This window comes from Macaca thibetana, chromosome 15 (assembly GCF_024542745.1).
Source record: "Macaca thibetana thibetana isolate TM-01 chromosome 15, ASM2454274v1, whole genome shotgun sequence".
NCBI lineage: Eukaryota > Metazoa > Chordata > Mammalia > Primates > Cercopithecidae > Macaca > Macaca thibetana.
Window position 1 is genome coordinate 44,907,277 of NC_065592.1, and position 23,325 is coordinate 44,930,601.

General features: G+C 45.2%; 4 protein-coding genes across 9 annotated transcripts in view; 3 read left to right on the forward strand and 1 right to left on the reverse strand.

The window, feature by feature from the left end:
* The window catches only part of GNE (glucosamine (UDP-N-acetyl)-2-epimerase/N-acetylmannosamine kinase), a 43,711-nt gene extending 36,713 nt beyond the window's left edge, over positions 1 to 6,998 (forward strand). For both annotated transcript variants that reach the window (XM_050762106.1, XM_050762107.1), the window contains 3 exons: positions 1,440 to 1,622; positions 3,164 to 3,280; positions 3,868 to 6,998. In XM_050762106.1, the coding sequence (XP_050618063.1) occupies positions 1,440 to 1,622; positions 3,164 to 3,280; positions 3,868 to 4,103 (536 nt within the window). In that variant the 3' untranslated portion in view covers positions 4,104 to 6,998. The remainder of the gene's footprint in view (positions 1 to 1,439; positions 1,623 to 3,163; positions 3,281 to 3,867) is intronic.
* Positions 1 to 23,325, forward strand: part of HINT2 (histidine triad nucleotide binding protein 2) — a 546,951-nt gene that overhangs the window by 80,609 nt on the left and 443,017 nt on the right. The window lies entirely within an intron of this gene.
* CLTA (clathrin light chain A) overlaps positions 9,604 to 23,325 on the reverse strand; it is a 429,778-nt gene continuing 416,056 nt past the window's right edge. For 2 of the 5 annotated variants that reach the window (XM_050762254.1, XM_050762253.1), the window contains 5 exons: positions 22,267 to 22,384; positions 17,099 to 17,210; positions 12,321 to 12,374; positions 10,998 to 11,033; positions 9,604 to 10,053 (listed from right to left, as the gene is read on the reverse strand). In XM_050762254.1, the coding sequence (XP_050618211.1) occupies positions 9,882 to 10,053; positions 10,998 to 11,033; positions 12,321 to 12,374; positions 17,099 to 17,210; positions 22,267 to 22,384 (492 nt within the window). In that variant the 3' untranslated portion in view covers positions 9,604 to 9,881. The remainder of the gene's footprint in view (positions 10,054 to 10,997; positions 11,034 to 12,320; positions 12,375 to 17,098; positions 17,211 to 22,266; positions 22,385 to 23,325) is intronic. The other 3 variants (XM_050762256.1, XM_050762255.1, XM_050762257.1) reach the window with 3 other exon arrangements.
* Positions 15,147 to 23,325, forward strand: part of SPAG8 (sperm associated antigen 8) — a 454,367-nt gene continuing 446,188 nt past the window's right edge. The window contains exon 1 of the mRNA XM_050762174.1: positions 15,147 to 15,150. The gene's annotated coding sequence lies outside the window, so the exon portion shown is untranslated. The remainder of the gene's footprint in view (positions 15,151 to 23,325) is intronic.

A 23,325-nucleotide genomic window follows, 5' to 3' on the forward strand; every position in this document is an offset into this window, starting at 1 on the left:
ATAACTTGATTTTTAAATGAGGAAACAGACTCGGCTAATAAGTGGTTGAGCCAGTTTTTGGTACAGATATGTCTAACTTCAGAACCTATATGTGCTTAAATTCTGCATTACACCACTTCCCCTTTAAGCTCATGTACTTATTATTTATTTATTTAGAGAGTGAGTCTTGCTCTGTCACCCAGGCTGGAGTGCAGTGGCGCAATCTCGGCTCACTGCCTCCCAGATTCAAGCGATTCCCGTCTCAGCCTCCCGAGTAGCTGAGATTACAGGCATGTGCCACCACACCCGGCTAATTTCTGTATTTTTAGTAGAGACAAGGTTTCACTTTGTTGGTCAGGCTGGTCTTGAACTCCTGACCTCAGGTGATCCACCCGCCTCAGCCTCCCAAAGTGCTGGGATTACAGGGGTGAGCCACCACACCTGGCCTAAGCTCATATACTTTAGCTCATGCTCATCCTCTTTTAGTTCCAGACACAGTTTTAGGAAACTTGGATACCATTTCCTGGCTCAGAGCAGTGACTAAGCTGTAAATCAGAGGACTAGGGGTTGAGGAATAAGTGCCCAAGATGTGACAGATGGCAAGACAACCCTTAAAAGCAGAGCCTTCTCAGGCACAATACCCTTTACTCCTTTGTAACTGCTAAACACCATAACAAAAGACAGTCACTGATACTTGTAATTATTGAATCACAGATTTTTAGACATGGCAGCATCAAAAGAGGCAAAATCATATTTCCTATTTTCTGCTTCGGGAAGCAGGTAGTGTGTGATACAGTTTAGAAAGACTTATCTTGGGTTTTCCTGAGCAGAGCCTGAGACAAGGATTTAGGTTCAGGTATGGTTTTTTGGAGGTGACCCCAAGAAGCAGGAGGGAGAGTGGAAAGAATGAAACAGAGCAGGAAGAAAGCCTTTAAGGATATATTAACATTATTGAAGTTGACTTGGGGGCAAAGGGGGCTGAACTCCACCGGCACCTCCTGAGAAGCCTGCAGAACAGCATCCAGAATTGTCCTGTGGATCTGCTGGCTCCTGCCTTGCCTCGGTTGCAGGTTGCCCCTGGGTGCTGTGCCTGCATGGCTGGGTAGGATCTTGCTTCAGTGTTGGAGAAAACCTTGGTGCAGAAAGATGGGCAGTGTGTGCTGGACCAGAGGGTCTACTACCCACAAGGTGGGCATGCACTTGCGCTGCACTGTCCCCACAGCTGTGTTTGAAATCACAGTGACCCAAGCAGATGGGTCACAGGGCATCAGAGGATCTGCTAAAAACATTTCCATCCAAAATGCTACCAGAGAATGCTTTATGCTTAGTGGGCTTCATCTGTCTAGAGAAATATATATAGACCCTCACATGCCAAAGCTCTGCTAAATAGATGAGGCGTTGTGATACCAGTTTTCTGTTTCAGGTAAAGCACCCTCAGTGATTTCTGTCCCTCACTGTAGGAATCGGTGGTGGAATTATCCATCAGCATGAATTGATCCACGGAAGCTCCTTCTGTGCTGCAGAACTGGGCCACCTTGTTGTGTCTCTGGATGGGCCTGATTGTTCCTGTGGAAGCCATGGGTGCATTGAAGCATACGCCTCTGGAATGGCCTTGCAGAGGGAGGCAAAAAAACTCCATGATGGTTGGTGTCCCTCTCTCAAGGAATTAAGTAACCAAATAGTAGACAAGTACTTCAAAGTGGAAATTCCAAAGAGAGCTGAACACTGAAGCCAGAAGTTTCCCCCCTTTCACTTCTTAGAGAAAAAGCAGGGCTCCCTCGCACTAAAACAGCACAGCCTCCTTGGTCCTGACCCATACTGCCACTCTTCCTCCCCAGGGGTGGTGGTGCACAGAGGTCTAGAGTTCCAAGATAGCAGGGAAGATTTCCTTCAGTTTTGTTTTCTCAGCCAGTAGCACAGGGTGGGTACTTAATACACATTTTAATGAAGAAATAAATGGACAAAACATGTTATGTATATACCACACATACATGCACTGTATGTGTGGTATATCTGTGCTTCATACATAAAAAGAGTGTAGATTTTTGGCCCCCAAAACCAATTTGTGAGCATATGCTGAAGGAAAGGAAATGGGGAATGGAGGCCGAGAGTGCAGGAGAGAAGTGTATAGAGCCCTACACAGTAGGGTTCTGAAGAGGTGGGAAGAGATGAGCTGCAAAACCAGGCACAGGGCCCACGAGAGGGCATGGCGAGCCGAGATGATGGGTGTATGGGATGGGAAGCAAAAAGGTAGGGGATCATTGCGTGGTGGTGCCCCCTATGAGAGAGGTAAGAAGTATGCTCATCTGTTGGCAGTGGGGGTAGAAGGACTGGGAAGGCGGTGAAGGTATAGAAGAGAGCAGTCAGGGAGAATGCGTGAGAGCTGTGAGGGCCCAGGGGATACAGGAGACCACCAGTTGATGTCTAGGTAGCAGTTTGCACAGCTGGGGATTTTTTTCCTTCAGGGTCCAGATATTCTAGCAGATTAGTAGGAGGCAGATTGATCTGAGTTGGTGACAGGCGGAAGACAAGGACTACAGATAACCACAGAAATTCCTGCTGCTTACTGAGCATTTCTCTGGCCAGCACTTAACTAAGTACTTTATGTTCATGATCTCATTTCATTCCTCAGATAACCTTGCCAGGGTAGGCACTATTGCCCTCATCTTCCAGGAGGGAGGAATGTGTAGAGGTGAGGTGACAGGCATGGGGTCATGCAGCTGGGAGAGGCAGAGCTGGCACTGACCCCAGGCCTGTGTCTGTTCCTCAGCTGCTGTGCCTTGCTGCCATAGAATGTGTGGTGCTGGCAGATGGCACAGCATTGTGTCTGGCATGAGTAAGGAAGGAGTGAATGTGGGAGGAAGGTGATAATTTGGAGAAAAGAACACTTCAAAGACTGTCTGCTCCTGGAAGTGAGAAGTGAGGGAGCCAGAGGGGTAGGAGGCTGTCGTCAGACTTGAGGTTTTTCCAGGAAGATAGGTTCTGGGTTATGTACAACCAATTAGCAAGAGGGTAGCAAAAGCTTTAGGGGCAGTGTATAGAGATGTTTGTGAATGATAAGCTTTGCAATTGTGAAAAGAAAACACCATCTTCCCATATAGGGGCTTGCTTTCCACAGGCCCAGTGGTGAGCTTGGCCTCCCCAAGGCTCATTAGTGACTGCATTTCCTTCTCACTCTGCTCAGAGGACCTGCTCTTGGTGGAAGGGATGTCAGTGCCAAAAGATGAGGCTGTGGGTGCGCTCCATCTCATCCAAGCTGCGAAACTTGGCAATGCGAAGGCCCAGAGCATCCTAAGAACAGGTGAGCATGTGGCTGCAGGTGGCTGTGCTGCAGGGGGTAGCCTCAGATATCATATGGCCCAGCCCGGCCCCAGAAGAGACCCTGCTTCTCTTAGGGACAGGTGCTTTGCAGTGTCTGTTCAGAGGTTTCTTTCCTAATTACTCAGAGGTAAAAAGGGAATTGCATTCAAGGTATTTGGCAGCATTGCCTTTTTCAGCAGGTGTTTGGTTTGGTTTGACAACTATAAAAATGCTCCGTGTTCATTTTACAGGAAATTTAGAGAAATATAGGACAGTTGTAAGAAAAAATATCACTTAGAGTTTTCCCATTTGGAGATACCAACTATTAACATTTCCTTCAAGTCTTTCTATTCATTTTTTTGCCTAGTGGAGATCGTGTGGTACACCCTGCTTTTTCCACTTGAGGCTGTCACATGATCATTTTCTCATATTAAGAATCAACCGTGAACTGCTTTTAAAACACTGCCTCCCACTGCATGCTGTGGATGTTCTTTATCATTTCTGCTGCTGGCTCTTTTCTGCCTCCCTCTTTGGTATTTTGATTTTGGCTTCTCTCGGAAACTCATTTTAATTTTTATCTCCCTGCAGCTGGAACAGCTTTGGGTCTTGGGGTTGTGAACATCCTCCATACCATGAATCCCTCCCTTGTGATCCTCTCTGGAGTCCTGGCCAGTCACTATATCCACATTGTCAAAGACATCATTCGCCAGCAGGCCTTGTCCTCCGTGCAGGACGTGGACGTGGTGGTTTCGGATTTGGTTGACCCCGCCCTCCTGGGTGCTGCCAGCATGGTTCTGGACTACACAACGCGCAGGATCTACTAGACCTCCAGGAACAGACATGGACCATCTCTCAAGAGCTCCTGAGTGGAATCAAGTTTTTGTCTTTAGGATGACCATTTCTTAACAATCAAATCTGGTATTGAACTGCAGGTGACTTTGGCAGAGAAATTTTTTGCTTTTGGTCTCCTCTTCCAAAGTCACCTTTCCCAACTCCTATTTTTGTAGATGCTGTTCTTTCTGATATTTTCCTAGTAGGGGTCATTTTAGCTTCAAACCCTGTAAGTTCCAGTCACAATTTTCTGTGCCAAAGTAGCTACAATAATAGAGAGGAAGCCTTAGAACTCTGCTTACTAATGTATTAATATCACTGAAACCTGCAGGCCTTGCCTGGGATGTCACTTCATCCTGAAGTTTGCATTAATAATCCTTCCAGGCCGGGTGCGGTGGCTCACACCTGTAATCCCAGCACTTTGGGAGGCCGAGGTGGGTGGATCACGAGGTCAGGAGATTGAGACCATCCTGGCTAACATGGTGAAACCCCATCTCTACTAAAAATACAAAAAATTAGCCGGGCGTGATGGTGGGCCCCTATAATCCCAGCTACTTGGGAGGCTGAGGCAGGAGAATGGCATGAACCTGGGAGGCAGAGCTGGCAGTGAACTGAGACCGTGCCACTGCACTCTAGCCTGGGTGACAGAGCAAGACTCTGTCTTAAATAATAATAATAATAATAATAATAATAATCCTTCCAGTCGGGCACAGTGGCTCATGCCTGAACACTTTGGGAGGCTGAGACACGTGGATCACCTGAGGTTAGGAGTTCGAGACCAGCCTGGCCAACATGGTGAAACCCCATCTCTACTAAAATACAAAAATTAGCCACGTGGTGGCATGCACCTGTAGTCCCAGCTACTCGAGAGGCTGAGGCAGGAGAATTGCTTGAGCCTGTGAGGCCGAGCTTGCAGGGAGCCAAGATCATGCCACTGCACTCCAGCCTGGGTGGCAGAGTGAGACTCCATCTCAAAACAAAAAAAATCCTTCCTCCTCTAACCCCAAACTAAGATCACAGAAGGTGATCCAGTCAAGGAACAGAGGGAAGTCTTACCAGGAAGGGCTTAAGTACGCTTTTTTTTAAACAGCTTTATTGTTTTTTTTTTTTTTTAAAGCCTACGATTTGATAAGCCTTGACATATGTATACCTGTGAAAGCATCACAATCAAGACATTGGACATATCACCCCCACATCTCAGATATCCCCCCTAATCCTGGATACCATTTGTTGAAAGATGTTACTACTCTAGCTGAACTTACAAGAGACTTAGACCAGGGATCTAAATTACAGTGGCCTTAGTGACCTTGTCCTTATCTTCTTAGGACAGCTGAGAAGCCACTGGGACTTAGAGCCTTTAAAAGGAGATTAACTGTCCCAAAAGGATCTTTGCTACTGACCAGCAGACACTTCTTCCTTCAATAGCCTTTCCTACTGTGTTGAGTAACACCCTAGGGTGTTTATTAAAGCAGTGTTTGTATGAGTTTTACGTAGAGCCCAGAGCCGTGAATCAGGATTCTGGCTACATAATTCACGTTTTCATTGGTGTCAAAATACAAAAGCCAAAGTTCTGGCTATGAACTGTAACTTGAAAGAAATACTAACTGCCACCACTTATTAAGTGCCTACTGTGTGCCAGGCTCTGAACTAGGTGCTTCATATACATTATCCTAAATTCTCTCAACATATGAGGTAGGTGTTTTTAATTTTTATTGTATAGAACTTGGTGTGTTTGACACTTGGTGTGTTTAAGCTATGCGGCTAGAGAGAGGGTTTGATTCCAGGTCCCTCTGTGCTTTTTCTGCTAAGCCACACAACCTCTCATTTCAAAAACTTTCAAAATGCTAACACACTCTAATTCACTCTAGGCCACCAAAACTTTTACTACTAATATCTGATTTGTAAATGACTTAATGTATCCTTGACCCTATCAGCTGAATTTAATCAAATATTCCTCTCTGCTGTGAAATTTTACCAGTATAGTATTTGGTCTAGTGACAGGTGTTTTATTTTTTTGAGACGGGGTCTCACTCTGTCACCCAGGCTGGAGTTCTGTGGTTCAATGTAACCTCCGCCCCCTGACTTCAAGTGATTCTCTTGCCTCAGCCTCCTGAGTAGCTGGGATTACAGGCGCATGCACCACGCCTGGCTGATTTTTTTTTTGTATTTTTAGTAGAGACAGGGTTTCACCACGCTGGCCAGGCTGGTTTTGAACTCCTGTCCTCAGGTGATCCTCCCACCTCTGCCTCCCAAAGTGCTGGGATTACAGGCGTGAGCCGTCGCACCTGGCCCTAGTGACAAGTTTTTATGGGTACTTTTAGATATTTAAAAAATCATGTGCATATATTTTTCAGATTTTTATTTTGGGAAAATGAAGGTTTCTACAACATATTGTTTCAGTGTTCAAATAAACTGAAGGAATCAACATTACATTTGAACTATATCCTTCCTAGTGGGTTAGTGTGAAAAAGTTTGGCTGGTTCCTAAAACTCTACCAGCCCTGCAGTAATCTCCAGGGCCTGGTTATTGTTCAGACATTCCATGGTGATTCCTGGGAAGGAAGCTTGGCTCCTCAGTTTCTGAGTCTGGGGTGAGATGATGTTCCATGAAGGGACATCTGTTCTTTGGTGTAATCTCTTACGGTGAAATTTGCTCTGTACATCAGACAATTGCATTGCTACCAAGTTTCATACAAAATACTTGAAAGAATGGTATTGAATCTAAAACCAAATATTAGTTTTTATTAAACTTATGGGAAGGCTAATATATTCCAACATAAATTATTACATATGGTTAAGTAATTGCATGTTAATTTATTTTAATGTAAATATTTTTATGTTACTGTTCTGAGCCAAATTCTAAAGAAAAAATACATTTCCTTGTTGAAATCCTGTTGTATTTTGTTTTGTTTGTAACTCACTAGCCAAAAGCATGTTCCTTCCCAGAAGAGATTTAAAGTTGTTGCATTGCTTACATTTTGAAGGTTATATAACTTCCTTAAGGCCTCTAATATCACTGCTTTCTTAACCAAAAAGTCTATTAATAGAAAGCATGGCTGGGCATAGTGGCTTCAGCACTTTGGGAGGCTGAGGCGGAAAGATTGCTTGAGCCCTAGAGTTCAAGACCAGCCTGGGCAACATGCCAGAATCCTACAACATAATACAAAAAAATTAGCCAGGCGTGGTGGCAAGTGCTCTAGTCCCAGCTACTCAGGAGGCTGAGGTGGGAGGATCACCTGAGCCCAGGAGGTTGAGGCCTGCAGTAAGCCATGATCATGTCATTGCACTCTAGCCTGGGTGACAGAGTGAGACCCTGTCTCAAAAACAACAACAAAAACAAAGCATTGTTATATATAACATTGAAAATTCGGCATAAAAAAGCAAAGTAGCCCCAAGAAAGGAGTTTGAAACTAAGTACTGAGCACTCACTGAGTTCCTAGACCCACTCCCTCTTTTTATGAGGCCCCATGTGGGTCTCATACAGATATTAGAAACAATCCCAAATTACTACTGCTGTGTAACCACCTCAAAACTAAACAGCTTAAAACAACAGCAATTGTTTCATGTCGTGGTTTCTGTGGGTCAGGATTTGGGAAAGGCTCAGACTTGACAGTTGTAGCTCAGAGTGTCCTGCACTTGTAGTTGTCAGCTGGAATAGCAGGAGGCTGGCTGGTGAGGCATCTCCCACTGTGTGTGGTTATAGGGTCTCTCAGGTGGCCCCTGTGTGTGGGTTAGTTTGGGCTTCCTCACCACATGGGTAGCTTCAGAGGTAGAATTTTTTATGAGGTGGCTCAGGGCCACCAGCTAGTTGTTCCAAACTGCCTTTTATGACCTAGCCTTGGAAGTCATCACAGCATCACTTTTGTCACATTATTCAGTCACCTCTCCATTTAGAGAATGTCACAGATTTTGTTGACATTTAAAATTGCCACCTCCCACCTCAAGAAGCCCAGCTGGTGTGGGAGGCAAGACTACCAAAAATAAGCTGCCCCAGGTAGATGGCCATGGGATTTCAGGGGAAGGGGGTGGCCTTTGAATTAGTTCTGGGATTTTGACATTTGGAATGGCATTAGCAGGTTCCAGTAGGAACAAAAGTCTGTGAACAGTGATTGCTTGATTGTAATCAGATTTGACTAAAGGGGGAGGAATAAGCAGAGGCCAGAAATGTGGGCCAGGTCAAGGAAAGCCCAATTAAGAAGCTTGGAAAGGGGGAGGTAGCCGGAAAAGTAATGAAAGCTCCTTCCAGCCAAAAATAATTAACATTGAAGAGATAGTGGCCTTTCCTTCTTGGCAATGGCAACACCTAACCCCCATCCTGAGCATGTTATTACAGTTTACCTCAATCTCCAGTTTGGAAATACCAGGTAGTTATAAGAAGATTACTGAAATATAGCTTTAATAATTGCTTGGAACATCACCTAAAATAAGCCAGGTACTATGCCAGGTTCTGAAGGCAGATAATGAACTTACTGGTGTCTGAACGAAGCACAGGCTCCTGGAAACACCTGTATAGATCAGCAGGATGCTGCCCCAGCATTCTTTCACATCAACATCAGCCCACCCCCAGTTTGGAATTAACTGGTGGGAGCTACAGCCGGGTCCAGTGCAGCTTTCTGTGACCATGGACATGTTCTATAATCTGTGCTATCCAATTCAAATGCCACCTAACCACATATGGCTACTGGGCACATGAATTGTGACTAGGACTAGAAATGTATTTTAAATTCATTTAAATAGCCACATGTGCCTGGTGAATACTGCATTGGACAGCACAGGTCTAGATGAAGGACTTCACAAGAGAAATATGAACCAAGTGCTTGGGATGTGCTACGGGACTCAACAGTAATGGGGCTAGCCACATGTGAATGCTGTCCTGACTCAGGCTTACTGGCCAGATCCAAGTGAGTCAAGGTCTTACTAGAGTCTACATGCCCCAGACAGACTCCTGCTGAAATATACTATCTAAGACCCTAAACCGAGGGACGCTGGCAAACGAGCCCATCTGGGAGAAAACAACTAGGTTGGTGAGAGGATTCACAGCTGTGTCTTAGGTAGATAATGAGGGGGTTAACCTTCAGCCATTAAACTCCCTTCTCAAATGAAAATGTCCACAGAATCCCACTCTAGATCCCGGCGCTATAACCCCCTCAGCCATTAAACTCCCTTCTCAAATGAAAATGTCCACAGAATCCCACTCTAGATCCCGGCGCTATAACCCCCTCAGCCATTAAACTCCCTTCTCAAATGAAAATGTCCACAGAATCCCACTCTAGATCCCGGCGCTATAACCCCCTCAGCCATTAAACTCCCTTCTCAAATGAAAATGTCCACAGAATCCCACTCTAGATCCTGGCGCTATCTCAGTTCAAGGCAGGGCTGTGTGCCCAGTGGCTGTGCCTCCTCAGCCCTACAAATTTCAAGGAAATTCCTCAACCCTTCCAACCTCACTCCAAACTACAACACATCTTGAGGTCAATAAAGAAGCTTCACATAATACAGTTTGAAACAGAAATTTATTCTCAGAATAATGCACAAAAGCACAGGTTGAGGCTACTGTTGGGAGGCTTCCCTCCCCTTCCTCTTGCTCCTCCCCCTCCTCTCTGAATGCCAGGGAGAACACAGTTGAAGGAAACATGCAATCACAAACAATGATCAACTCTAAAGACAAAAAGGTTTGGTCCAAAAGAACTCAACATAATTAATCCAATGACTGTGAAGAGCTTCACTGAGTAGGATTATATTGCAGATGTAGTGTTTCCACAGGGTGGCTCTTCAGTGCACCAGCGGGGCCTGCTTGAGGGAGATGAGGACTGAACGCATGCGGGAGACGTCTTTGGCCTGCTTGCTAGACTTGGGGTTAAAGTCACACAGCCGGGCCACCCGTTCCCACTCAGTGCCTGGGGATGACTCGTCAATGTCATTTACAAAGGCTTCTTCTGCTGCCCTGGAAGCAACAACAAAATATGTTGGTTTATGTAGAACCCCCTTTGAGCAACCTCGTGGCTGCCTTGCTACACAAGCAACTGCCTGTTTGTCCCTTTCTTAATGGCATTCTGGCTTTCCCAAGATAACAGTCCCTGGCCCAGGTCAGACTCAGGTAGACACGTGGCTGGCTCTCCTAGGCACAGCGTGCCCAGACCACTGTGTAAAATGTTGGAATACAGGTGTTTGGTTCAGGGCTCACTACGTCTCTCTGTCTGGCTGTCTCTGCTCCTGTGGAGCATTAATAAAACAAGTCCTTAGCCAGCTACACACTGCTTTTATTAACAAGAACAAAGCAGCAGGCTGGACAAGAACTTGAGTAGTTTATGCTGGGCTGTACTGAATTTCAAGGAAATTTAGAGACTTCTAAAAGCCCACAGATCATTGCACAATAGCCTCTAGATTTATTCCTAAGGCTGGAGAGAAACGGGGCAGATCAAAAGGAATTCAAGACAAAGCTCCCATGCTAGCAGGCACTAGAGACTAAAGCCATTCTGGAAGGGGGTTTGTTAGGACATTCTCCAGTCAGCCAAAAGTTTGCCATTTTCCCTCCAGCCAGGTGCCTTGGGGCCACTCAGGGCACACTGGCAGGAGAGCCAACGTGAGTTGCTTTTTGGCAGGATGCTGCTCCAACATTCTTTCACATCAAGGTCAGCCCACCCCCAGTTCGGAATTAACTGGTGGGAGCTACAGCCGGAAAGGACAGCAGTAAGACACACTATATTCATCTACTCCAACAAGCATCACGGGCAAAGCAAAAGCAATGGAGATGACTGGTCTGTAGGGACGGAGGGGTGGCACTATCACAGGGATGGCCGTGGCAAACACCGCTGAAGCCCAGAGCCACTACAACACTGCGACTTCATGGCACACACAGTTAGGGGCAGTGAGAAAGGTTTACTTAACTGTTCTAGGCTGTAGCAAGGATGGTTTATGTTTGTGCTTAAAGGTGAAGAGAAGAAAAGAAACGAGAGAAACTTTAAGTCAGATATAGAAAATGAGAATGAGCTCAATGCAGATGGTCAGTAAGCTGGACATGCCCTTGCCACTCTATCTGTGCTTAGGGACGTGCAGCTGGCTTTGCTGGCCACCCAGCTGCCCAGCAAAACCAGACTCGACCTTTCCAGTCTCCATTTCTACTCCAGAGAGAATGTGCAGAAATCAAATCAAACACCACCTGTAAGTCCAGCATTTCACAAGTCTCACTGCAAATGCATCTAGGGGCCCAGGAAACCCAGTTCTGTCTTCTAAGGGGATGAACATCTCAAGGTCATAGGCCCTGAGAGGCTCTACAGACCTGAGCTCATCGTCCACCTTTTACAGGTTCCTCTCCTCTTCCATTCCACCCTTACTTCTCTTGTAAAGCCAGCCCTAATTTTTAAGGAGGAGACAATGAGAACTGTTTCTAGCTCTTCAGCAACACTGCTTTGATAACAGGAATCGTTTAAAAAAAAAAAAAAAAAAAAAAAAAAAACACCTTCTCCAGCGAAGATGCAGGTTTCTTTTGAGGGGTCTGGGGGAGAAGCCCAAGTGACCCATATCAGACACTTCAACTATCCTATCCTGATCTCAAAGCTGGGGGCTTCCCTGTGCTAGGAGACAGGACATCAGAAGCTGACCACTAAATAGCAATTTCCGACATGCGAGACCGCAGAAGAACAATTATAGACACCCATTGGAGACAACCTCCTCTGCTCTGGACTCTTCTGCCTGAGGGAAAAGCAAATGACCCCACATCGTTTGAATGAACCAAGTATGGAAAATGCTGCCCCGCAGCTCTGACTTTGGCAATGCAAGGTGCTGCTGCTCACTGGCTCCTAACCTCTTAGGACTGCCACCTGCTCCCAGGTGGGGAAACCTCCTTCCCACCTGAGGCAGGCAGGCAACAGGGCATGGCAGCAGTGACAGCAGCAAGAGCAACAGGGCCGAGTTTCCCCGAGCTTCAAACCCTTCCCAGATAAGATCGCAAATGACACATTTTGAAAGTAAGTTAGCTTTCTTCCTTCCAAAACCCCCAATATGAAAAATGGTCATCAGAGGATGCAGGGAGTCACAATTCTGGAAGATTCATCAACGGATCATACCCCACTTATCAATTCTTAGGCAGCCCCCAAAATGCCAATTTGAAATAATTTAAAAAGCAAAGCAACTTGTGACATAAAAGGAGCATTAACTCTAAACAAAAAGTAGAAAGAATCACAAGAAAAAGGAATTAGTTTTGCAACATACACATAACCAATCACGTCAGCGAAGGGTTGTTTGTAGAAAGCTTCATCTGCCACCCTAGACAGCAAGAGGTCCAAAAGGCAGGCAAGCAGGCAGGAAAAAAGAGAGAACATTGAGAAGCAGAAATATCTAAAATCCACAATTGAGGTGCAACTGTGCTCTGAGGAGCTGCTCCCAAGGCTCCTTCCTAACCCCCGTGAGGCTTCCAGCGCTGGAGACTTCAGCAGGACTGGTTTCCCGCTGGTCTTCCGACATGGGGATTGCTCCACGACAGAGTGAGTACTGCCAACTTCATCCCTTTGGCTTACCCCAGTAACATGGGCATTTATTAAGCACCCAATTATGGACTAAGCCCCTTCACATACATTATGGTGATTCAATCCTTAACTCTAACAACCTATGACCCTGACTGTTCTCACCCCCACTGTACAGATGAGGTAACTGAGGCTTAGAGATGAAACAACTTACTCGGCTACACCACAGTGGCAGCATTCAGGACTCACAACCAAGGCAGCCTGGCCCTAAGTCCAGGGCTCTTTCTACTACATAGCCATGCTTCTCCCTGCTGGTGTGTGCCCAGAAAGCCACGCCACCTTCCTGCCTATCTCAGTAAATATCACCGGGCAGGAATGCTGCCAGACACCAGATGCGCTAGGACCCAAAGCCAGTTTTATCTTGGATTATCTAACTACTGCTTCCCCACACTGGCTGGGTGGGATACATTTTCAGAATCCTGGAACACATTTGGTCATTTTAAAATCTCAACCTTACAGGAAAAAACGGCTGGAGGCGAGTGGTCTGGTGGGAAGAACACTGGACTAGGATCCTGGCCCTGGCTTATGTTGTTTCTGAATATGGCTCTCTGCTCAAGAAGCGGGTACAGTTTCTGAATATTTTTACACCAGACTCAATTGGCTTTGACAAGGCGCAGCCCAGAATCCAGAACTTCATCCCTTCTTAACTCTCAATGTGGCAGGGCTCTCAGACAGGAAGGAGGGGGCAGACTGGGTGGAGAAATTTTTACAGCAGGGGCCAGGCTGGCTTTGACTGTTGCCCTGGACTGACTCCCTGGGCTCAGCCAGCCCACTCTTGTCCACTGTGGCTGGGTAGGGAACCTCACTCACAGAGTCTTACCCTGTCCTTTGTCAAGTCAATTTGGGGTGGGCGAGGGGAAAGACATTTTTCAAGGATAACCATGCCTGGTCATTAAGCTAACCTCACATATTTATCTGAAGGCAAATTCTAGTAATTTTAATTTAAGTTAATTTTGAAGCTCACACATGCCCTTCCTTCTTTCCCATTTTGGTTTACACACAGGAGGTGTTTTGTGGGAATTTAAAGAAAGCAAAAAGAGCAGGCTGATTGTAACTTAAAGTGACTCAGCAGGAAAACAGAGTTGTTTGTGGGCAGAATGAGTGGGAGGAAAAGGCAAGGCAGGCTGGCTTATAAAGCCACAATCCTTTTAGTTTACACAAAGGGCTAAACCTGATCGATTTCAACTTGGGTTTCCCTCCACAAGAAGAATAGAGGTTTCACGACTCCTGTCAAATCATCACTAAGACAACAAAGTTTGAATGTCAGGCTCTTGCTCCTTTGCAGCTAGCCCAAGACCAAAGCTCCTCAGTGACAAGCATATCCCCTGTCAGGGTTGCAGGCCCAGAACAAACAGAAAATCAGACACACACACAGGTGGCCCTCCGCTTGTCTTTCACTTGAAAGTAGCAATCCTCAGCCAAGGCAGGAAGAGGCTCAGGGAGGCTCGGGAGACGGGAGGGAAGAGGAATGCCTGCCCCAGGACAAGCTCTGGAGGCATGAATACAATGCAGAACTTCATTCCATAAACAGCCTCAAAGTGGGCATAGAAAAAAATATTTGTCATCTCTGAGAACTGTGCGTTCCCCAAAGTTTCTCAAGCCTTGAAACAGCTGACAAGCACAAGTGCTACCTGTAATAGGGTAAATGTTCTGGGGTTGTTCTTGACGCGCAAACTCATCCAGCTGCAGGAGTCAGTCACTGCTCTGGCTGGCTCCTATGAAAAGGAAATTCTTTTCCATGGCTGTCACTGAATAATTCATAGCTCTTGTGCCATGACACTGAGGCCCCAACTTGGGATAAAAGTAGGGAGATGCAGTCTGGGGACTGACAATAGAATACAGATTGTGCAGGGCAAGAACCATGTCTGCCGGCCACACACCAACCCCCAGTGCAGTACCAGGCGCGATGTGCTCCTACTGCTTTGGTGACCGAGTGGTGAGGCAGCTGGAAGGCAGGAGGCCTGAGGATGCTCTCACAATTAACTGGATGCCCTTCCTGTCTCCGAGTTTCCTCTTTCAAACTTCTCACCTTTCTGCCTTATCTCTCGGGTCCCCTTAACATCCCAAAGAGAATCATACTTGCTTGAAATGAGCACCCCGTTTTCTTTTTGAGACCGAGTCTCACTGTCACCCAGCCTGGAGTGCAGTGGCGCAATCTCAGCTCACTGTAACCTTCACCTCCCGGGTTCTAGTGATTCTCCTGCCTCAGCCTCCCGAGTTGCTGGGATTACAGGCACATGCCACCACGCCCGGCTAATTTTTGTATTTTTAGTAGAGATGGGGTTTCACCATGTTGGGCAGGCTGGTCTCAAACTCCTGACCTCAAGTGATCTGCCCGCCTCAGCCTCCCAAAGTGCTGGGATTACAGGTGTGAGTCAAGGTGTCTGGCCTCTATTTTCTTTTCTAAAAATATTCACTCTTTACCCATAGACAGATAACAAGGACGAATTACTTTATACATCTAAATGGGACCTATTCCTTTGAACTCAGGTTTAGAGTCAAACATGGATGGAGGGGGGAGTAGTCAGCAATATAAAAATATCCAAGGGAGGGTGTAGACCCTTGGAAGAAGTCCCCCAAAGTGACTCTCAAACGGCTCCCACCTCCAACCAGTGAAGAATCACTGGAATAAAGTGTAAAAGCCATCTCTTCTGTCCTAGAGCCCTGCTGACAATGGCTAGTGTGCCACTAGCTTTATGCTCTCAGGGTCAGCCCTGTGCTGCAAGGTTCCCACAAGGCAAGTGACCTGCTTCCTAAACAGCTCTACATTCTCAGTGAGTGGTGGGAAAGTCCCCTTTTCTCTCTGGAACTTAAGAGGTTCATCTGTGAGACCAGCTTACCCAGCATTTTACAGTTCCAAGTAAAGAAAGGTACCAAGGCCCAAACTCAATGCCTGGAGGGACTAAACTTTTTAAGACTAAGCTCCTAAAAACAGGTGTCATTACTCCCTCTGAGAACAATGGATTCTATATACAGAGAGTATTCCTTTCTTGACAGTTTAGCAAAACTTCCTTGAAAAAATTTCTGCAACAGAAAGGCTGTTACCAACATATTCATTATCTAAGTTTGAAAATTTGCGTGTCAAGTTCCTGAAGCATCACAGATCCTGTGCAGGGAGGGTTGGCATGGCTACAGTACTTCAAACTAAACTCAAGTGCCAGGGCCGCCGGCTAGGGGAGTTCCCAGGGCTCACAGGGTGCTCGTACACAGTCCCCACCTGGCTTTACTGATCTGAACTTGCACCTGGGAGAAAATCATCTTGAAGGAGCAGAGGACACAGGAGCCTGGACCTGTCAGCACCACCTACTGACCACAGGCTCGACAACAGCCCCACGTAGCTGATGGAAGCCATCACCACTGGCAACCTAGCCTGCACACCAGACAGCAGTCCCACAGAACTCCACATGGAACCTGACAGGCACTCCTTGAGCACACCGCCCCAGAGGAAGGTGACCAGAACGCAGGCTCAAGCTGGAATTCAATGAGCTGAAGGGCTGCTAGTAAACAAAAGAGAGTCCAACTGATCTGTCATACTTGACCCACAATGGCACTGGCTGGCTGGCAAAGCCATTAGCTCTCTCTCCTGCCACATCTCTGTCTAACAGAGCTGCCAGAGATAAGGGCACTTAACCCAACCTGCTTTCTGCCTCTGTGTACAGGAACCCAAGGCTCTACCCTGAAAATTAAAAATATCCCCAGGCCCAGTCTGGCCCGTTTATACACTGAAGTGAATGGACTGACTATTCAGTGAAAGTTGGGCTCTGAAGCTGCCTGCCCTGAAGGAAGCAACACCACATATCCTCTCTTTGCTGCTTCCAAGAAGGGCTCAAAGTGCAGGGCATTAAAGCCCAGCTGCTGGTAGGTGGTGATATGAGAATGAAAGCATTTTTCTCCTCACAACTCCTTAACCATCAGTAACTAAATAAAATCTATTTCAAACAGTATTTTTAATAAGTCAATTCAAGACTTTTTAAGGCACAGATAAGTACCCACAGAACCCTCAATTCTAAAGTAATTATGCTGGAACATTCTTGGCTAATTACAAAGCACATTTTCCTGCCAATGGACCCCTTCATGAAGGGGTTTTCAGAGGGCAGGGCTATATTTAGGATACTCAATAGGACCAAGTCTATAATCATATCCAAAGTAACTAGATCTGGGTGTATTCATGACACCCAGCTTTCATTTCAGGGTTCCATGAAAAGTAACTTTTCCCTTGGCTGAATCACATCATTTATTAACCAAACTCTCAGAGAGCTAAGCTCAGTACAGCTGGGATGGCTAAACAATAGGGTGAATTATGCTCACAAAACCTGAGAGACTTGCTACCTGTTTCAAGCACTTTCTTTAAAAACTGCAGACATTTCACACTAAAGGAGGCAGAAGACAAAAACCTAGATTGGATGCTGAGAATGGATTTGATTCAATTTTGGAAAACAAAATGTGCTACAACCACCATGGACTGACCTGTTGTTTGCTTTTGTTTTCTGTAGCTGCTCGTCCTGTCTTGCATACCACTCTTCTAGCTCCTTTATTGCCTTTTCTTTCCACTCTGCTTCTTGCTTCCGAGAATTGGCATCTTTGAAGGGAGAGAAGAGAAAGACAATACAACTGAGGCAAAGTGCAAACTGAAGTTCATCAGTTTATTTTGGTCTTAATGAACTTACAGTGGATGCAGGTCCACGTTTATGTGCATGTTGGGGGAGAAGAGGAGGGAGGGGAAAATAAACTTCTGTTTTCCCTGTTTGCACAACCAACTCTGATTTCAGTACTTCTATTCCTTTCCACAGTCCTATTCCTGGATCCTATTCCTGGTCTTATCCCAGTCCACTGACATCTTAGTGGGTCATTAGTTTTGTTTTGTCTTGTTTTTGGCAGAGCGAAAGAGGAGGCTGTATGTGGAAATACTGACTTTTATTAATAATAAGAAAAAAGCCATCTGGGCACCAACGGGGGGAGAAACAATTATAGATGATTCTTCACCAATGCTGCCAATATTTAGTTCAGAGTAGGGTATTCATCTTAATCTTTTAACTCTTCTCCCAAACTAGTCCATATTCTAGGTTTGACAATGGTTTTGTGGAACACAAGGTGGCACTCTAATAACTAAATATGGTAGAAGCACTTCTGTAAAGCAGGGTGCTATTAGGACAATTACCAAAAGTAGAGATGATTCAGGAACCAGAGAATGCTAGAACACAGAATATTAGCACTAGAGAGGACCACAAAGCATCTACTCCTAGTTTGCAGAGTGTGTTTGTGGCAGAGCCAGGGCAGAGCTACAAAAGAAACTCCACTGGAGAGAAGTGCAGGGGGTAGAGGTATGGGATCATTGTTAACAGGTAACCTAAATGTTCTAGAAATGAGAGCAAGAAAATGCGCACCTAGCAGGTTTGCTAGATTGGATTCTCAAACATGAAACATGAAGGACTGAATATGGTTTTCCCACAAGGGAAAGAGACATACATCAGTAAATGGTGAGAGATAAAGAAATACATGCCAGCTGGTCGTGGTGGCTCACACCTGTAATCCCAACACTTTGGGAGGCCAAGGCAGGTGGATCATCTGAGGTCAGGAGTTCGAGACCAGCCTGGCCAACATGGTGAAATCCTGTCTCTACTAAAAATACAAAAAATCAGCTGGATGTGGTGGCATGTGCCTATAATCCTAGCTACTGGGGAAGCTGAGGCAGGAGAATCGCTTGAATCTGGAAGGCAGAGGTCGCAGTGAGCTGAGATCGCACTACTGCACTCCAGCTTAGGGAACAAAGCGAGACTCCATCTCAAAAAAACAAAAACAAAAAAAAACAAAAAAAAGAAATACATGTCAACATGTCATAGCTACTGAGGCAGCTGACCCTTTAAGTTAACCTGATACTTCACTTTAAACAAGTTCTTCTGGATATTCTATCTGGCAGGTGTTTTACAGACATCTAACTCAATCTTTACAACAATCCCAAGAAGGTAAATTCTGATCCCATTTACAGCAGTGAGGAAAACTAAAGCTCAGAAAGTTTGAGTGAACTTCCTAAAGGTTATAGTAAGTGACAGATCCATGATTCAAACCCAGATCTGGCTCTAAAGCTTACACTTTGCTTACCTCATTATGCTTCCTCCAAAGGGAGGGACAGAAAGGGAGGCAAGCCTAGAAATAATCACAAAATGTGACTAGAAAGTGGCCACCAGTGATCTGGACAGAGTTTTGAAAGTGCAGAGCAAGAGCCCAAACTGTAATTAGTGTATTTGAGAAGGACAGTAGAAAGCAGTAGTGGCGTCAAGTAACTACTAGAAGGGATGAAAAATGAAGCATTCTTGGGCATTTTTAGGGCCTTTGCAAGAAAGGTCTTACAGTAACAACATGCAAAAGGCTGTGTGTAACCATAAGAAAAAGCCTAATAGCAGCTAGAAACTCCCCCAAGTTTCAGGTTAGAAAGAACATTCATCTTGGTATCTAATTTGTCGGAAGGTCATCTATCATTCAGAAGAATCATTTTCTCAGATTTTTCACTGATGACTGTAAAGTATACATAGTAAACTTGTTTTGGTTTTGAGATAGGGTCTCTTGCTCTGTAGCCCAGGCTGTAGTACAGTGGTGCTATCACAGCTCACTGCAGCCTCAATCTCTCAGGCTCAAGTGATCTTCCCACCTCAATCTCCTAAGTAGCTGGGACCACAGGTGTGCACCACCAACCTCAGCTATTTTTTTTTTTTTTTTTTTTTTTTTTTTTTTTTTTTTTTTTTAGTACAGATAGGGTCTCACTATGGTGCCCAGGCTGGTCTTGAACTCCTGAGTTCAAGTGATCCTCCCACCTCAGCCTCCTAAAGTGCTGGGATTACAGACCTGAGCCACCCCACCCAGCTCTACAGTAAACATCTAACATGTGTCTATCATGGCATGAAGCATGGGTGTGGAATGGAAGATGTTATGCTGCAATGAGAAGCCGTGGGCTGGAAGTGCCATGTGGCAATACCTAATTTAAAATGTAAGGCCCCCTTTACAATCGTGGTGAAATTACTTCCAAATAATTACCTTTTTGATTGGACAGTATTTTCTATGTATTTTGATGTTCACTTAAAATTTATTATACATTAGGTCTAAAATATAAAATTTATCTCTGAAAAATTAAATAAAAATGGTGACCTGCTGAACAGACTGTGGTTACTGTATAAAACAGTACATTTAAATTGGTCTTCTGGCTTTTGCAGCTTTAGTGCCACTGCAATACTAATTTAGAATTCTTCCCCTCAGAGGATGAAGAGGAAGAGTCCCCTTAGACAGCAAAGCACACTCACAGGTGCCTTCCATTCTGGCCACCCTCGTTACTGGTCATAGAAAAGAAAATTACTTGAGAATGTAGCCAGCAGCTAGGCTGAAAACCACTGGCACCAGTTCTCTATTTTTGGCATCGTGTGCTTTCTCACAGTTTTTGCAAGGAAAAAAGGTGAAATTGAAGGAACACCTTGTTCATGAACCAAGTGAATACAATTCAGTTGGAATGCAAGGCCAAATGTTTTACTTCTCTCAAAAAAGCACTCTGAATTAAGAAAACAGTTCATAAGAGTATTCCCCAAGTACCCAATTTCATAATTGAAAAATTAAATCTTTCCAGACGCCAAAGTAGACTCTCTCCATGGAGAAGAAAAACTGCTAGAGCTTGGGGAAACTATGAGCCAAGATCGTGCCACTGCACTGCACTCCAACTTGGAGTGGTTTGGGTTCTGTAAATTTGGGTTCTGTAACATGAAAGATACTCCAGCAGTACTAAGACCAGCTAAATCTTGGCTCTAAGCATACTCAAAAGACACAAAGAACAAACAACGACCAAAGCTGTTAGGACCTATTTTCATCTTCCTACAGCTCCACTGTCCAATATGGTAGCTACTAGCTACATGTGGCTACTTCAATGCAAATTTATTAAAATTAAAGAAAATTTAAAATTCAGTTTCTCAGTCACACTTGAAATGTGAAGCCACACTTCAAGTACTAACAGTTACATGTGGTTAGTGGCTACCATACTAGACAGTACACATAAAGAATATTTCCACCAAAGAAATTACTACTGAATGGTGCTATAAAGGTTCAAATATTAAGTGTGTTCTTTGTTCTGAAAGTCACCTAAATTGCACTAGAGAGATAAAAGGACTAGAGAGACAAATGATCTGGCATTAATTGGCTGTGTCATCTGGGTCATGTCCCTTCCTATTTCTGGGTGTCAGTTATCCCATCTGAAAAATAAGGACTCATGTTTTCACCAGTTTAACAGTTCCCAAGAGGGAATAATACTGCTGACACTGTGGTTACACAGGAGAATGTCATTATTTCTAGGTGTACATTGAAATATTTAGACATGAAGTATATGATGTCTTTATCTTAAAGTAGGTCAGTCAGAACAATCTGTGTATGTGTGTATATGTCTAAAACATATCATTTATATAAAGATAACCCAATATGGTGAAATATTAATTACTGATTCTGGGGGTGCACACATTTATTTTCCTCTTCTTTCAGTTGTTCTGTAAAGTTGAGAAAAGATGAATCTTAAAGTCAGCTGATTAAAAAAAGAAAAAACAAAAGGCCACAATGTGGATTATGTCCTCACACTCTGTATACTTCTCCAATCCACCATGTATAGACACAAGTCTCCCCTGATCATGAACCAACAGGTGACACTCTGTGTACACATCTCTTTATCAAACGCCAGGCCGTGTGGCTAGATGGTCATGCGCACTAAATGTTTAGAAAGCAATGTGGCTGATGGGGATGCGTAGTGACTTTGAAGCAAGGCAGACTTCAGCTGAAATTGTGGCTCTTACCATTTCTTAGCTGAGTATTCCAAATACTTATTCTACCTCTCCTCCGCTTTTCTTACCTGTAAAACTTACCTTACAGAGATATTAAGGTAGGAAAAACAAATTGTACATTTTTCCTAACATACCTCATTTTCCTCATGTTACCTTAAATTAATTCAGCCTTCAAATGAAAAATGGAGGCCGGGCGCAGTGGCTCACACCTATAATCCCAGCACTTTGGGAGGCAGAGGTGGGCGGATCATAAGGTCGGAGATCGAGACCAGCCTGGCCAACGTGATGAAACCCCATCTCTACTAAAAATACAAAAAAAAAAAATAGCCAGGCATGGTGGCGGGCGCCTGTAGTCCCAGCTACTTGGGAGGCTGAGGCAGGAGAATGGTGTGAACCCGGGAGGTGGAGCTTGCAGTGAGCGGAGATCGCACCACTGCACTCCAGCCTGGGTGACAGAGTGAGACTCCGTCTCAAAAAAAAAAAAAAAAAGAAAAACGGACTGTGAAAGTCCATGGACATGTGAAACTTGAATCTTTCAAGTTTACACAGCACCCTATAAACACCACCTGAGGCTACTCTTGAGGTCAGTAATAGCATCACTATGCTCTTCCTGTGAGAGGATCTTGGGGCTCTCCGGCTACTCTACTCCTCACACAATGGCCTATGATTAGGCATCTCTGGGCAGGTAGCCTTGTAACCTTCAGGCTGAGAAGATATCTTCCCAAAGATCAGACAATGACACCGGTTAATCTGAAGTAAAAAGGAATAAAAGTAGAGTCCAGGTCAACTACTCCACTGAAAACAGATACCCAAAGACAGAAAGGGATTCCTTACCAAGGGCTTCCAAGCGTTCCATTTGCTCTTCTCTCCATTTACGGATACTTTCAGGCTCTGACTGCAATCGATCCACTTGTGAAATAGCTGCGTAACTGTCTGTTGGACCATTACTTTCCTTAACACAAAACACAATTGTCCTATATTAATACCAAAAATTCCTTCCTAAAATGCACTTCACCTGAGTTAGAACCCCTGGTTCTTCTTTTTTTTTTTTTTTGAGACGGAGTTTTCACTCTTGTCGCCCAAGTTGGAGTGCAGTGCAGTGGCACTATCTTGGCTCATTGCAACCTCCGCCTCCCAGGTTCAAGCAATTCTCCTGCCTCCACCTCCTCCCAAGTAGCTGAGATTACAGGCGCCCGTCACCACGAACAGCTTATTTTTGTATTTTTAGTAGAGATGGGGTTTCATCACGTTGGCCAGGCTGGTCTCGAACTCCTAACCTCAGGTTATCTGCCCACCTTGGCCTCCCAAAATGCTGGGATTACAGGCGTGAGCCACCACACCCGGCCAGAGCCACCACAAGCAACCAGTCAGAACCCCTGTTTCTAACAACAATGGTGGCTGCTGTAAAATGTTAAAGGATTACCTTAAAAGCAGCAACATAGGCCAGGCACGGTGGCTCACGCCTGTAATTCCAGCACTTTGGGAGGCTGGGGTGGGTGGATCATTTGAGGTCAGGAGTTCCAGACCAGCCTGGCCAACATAGTGAAACCTGTCTCTACTAAAAATACAAAATGAACCAGGTGGTAGTGGCGTGTGCCTGTAATCCCAGCTACTGGGGAGGCTGAGGCAGGAGGAGAATTTGCTAGAACCTGGGGAATGGAGGTTGCAGTGAGCCAAGACTGCACCACTGCACTCCAGTTTGAGTGACAGAGACCCTGTCCCACCCCCCCAACCCCCCCCCCAAAAAAAGGCAACCACATAGAACAGGTGCAGTGGCTCATGCCTGTAATCCCAACACTTTGGGAGGCCGAGGTGGGCGGATCACTTCAGCCTAGGAGTTCAAGACCAGCCTGGCCAACATGGTGAAACCCCATCTCTACTAAAAATACAAAA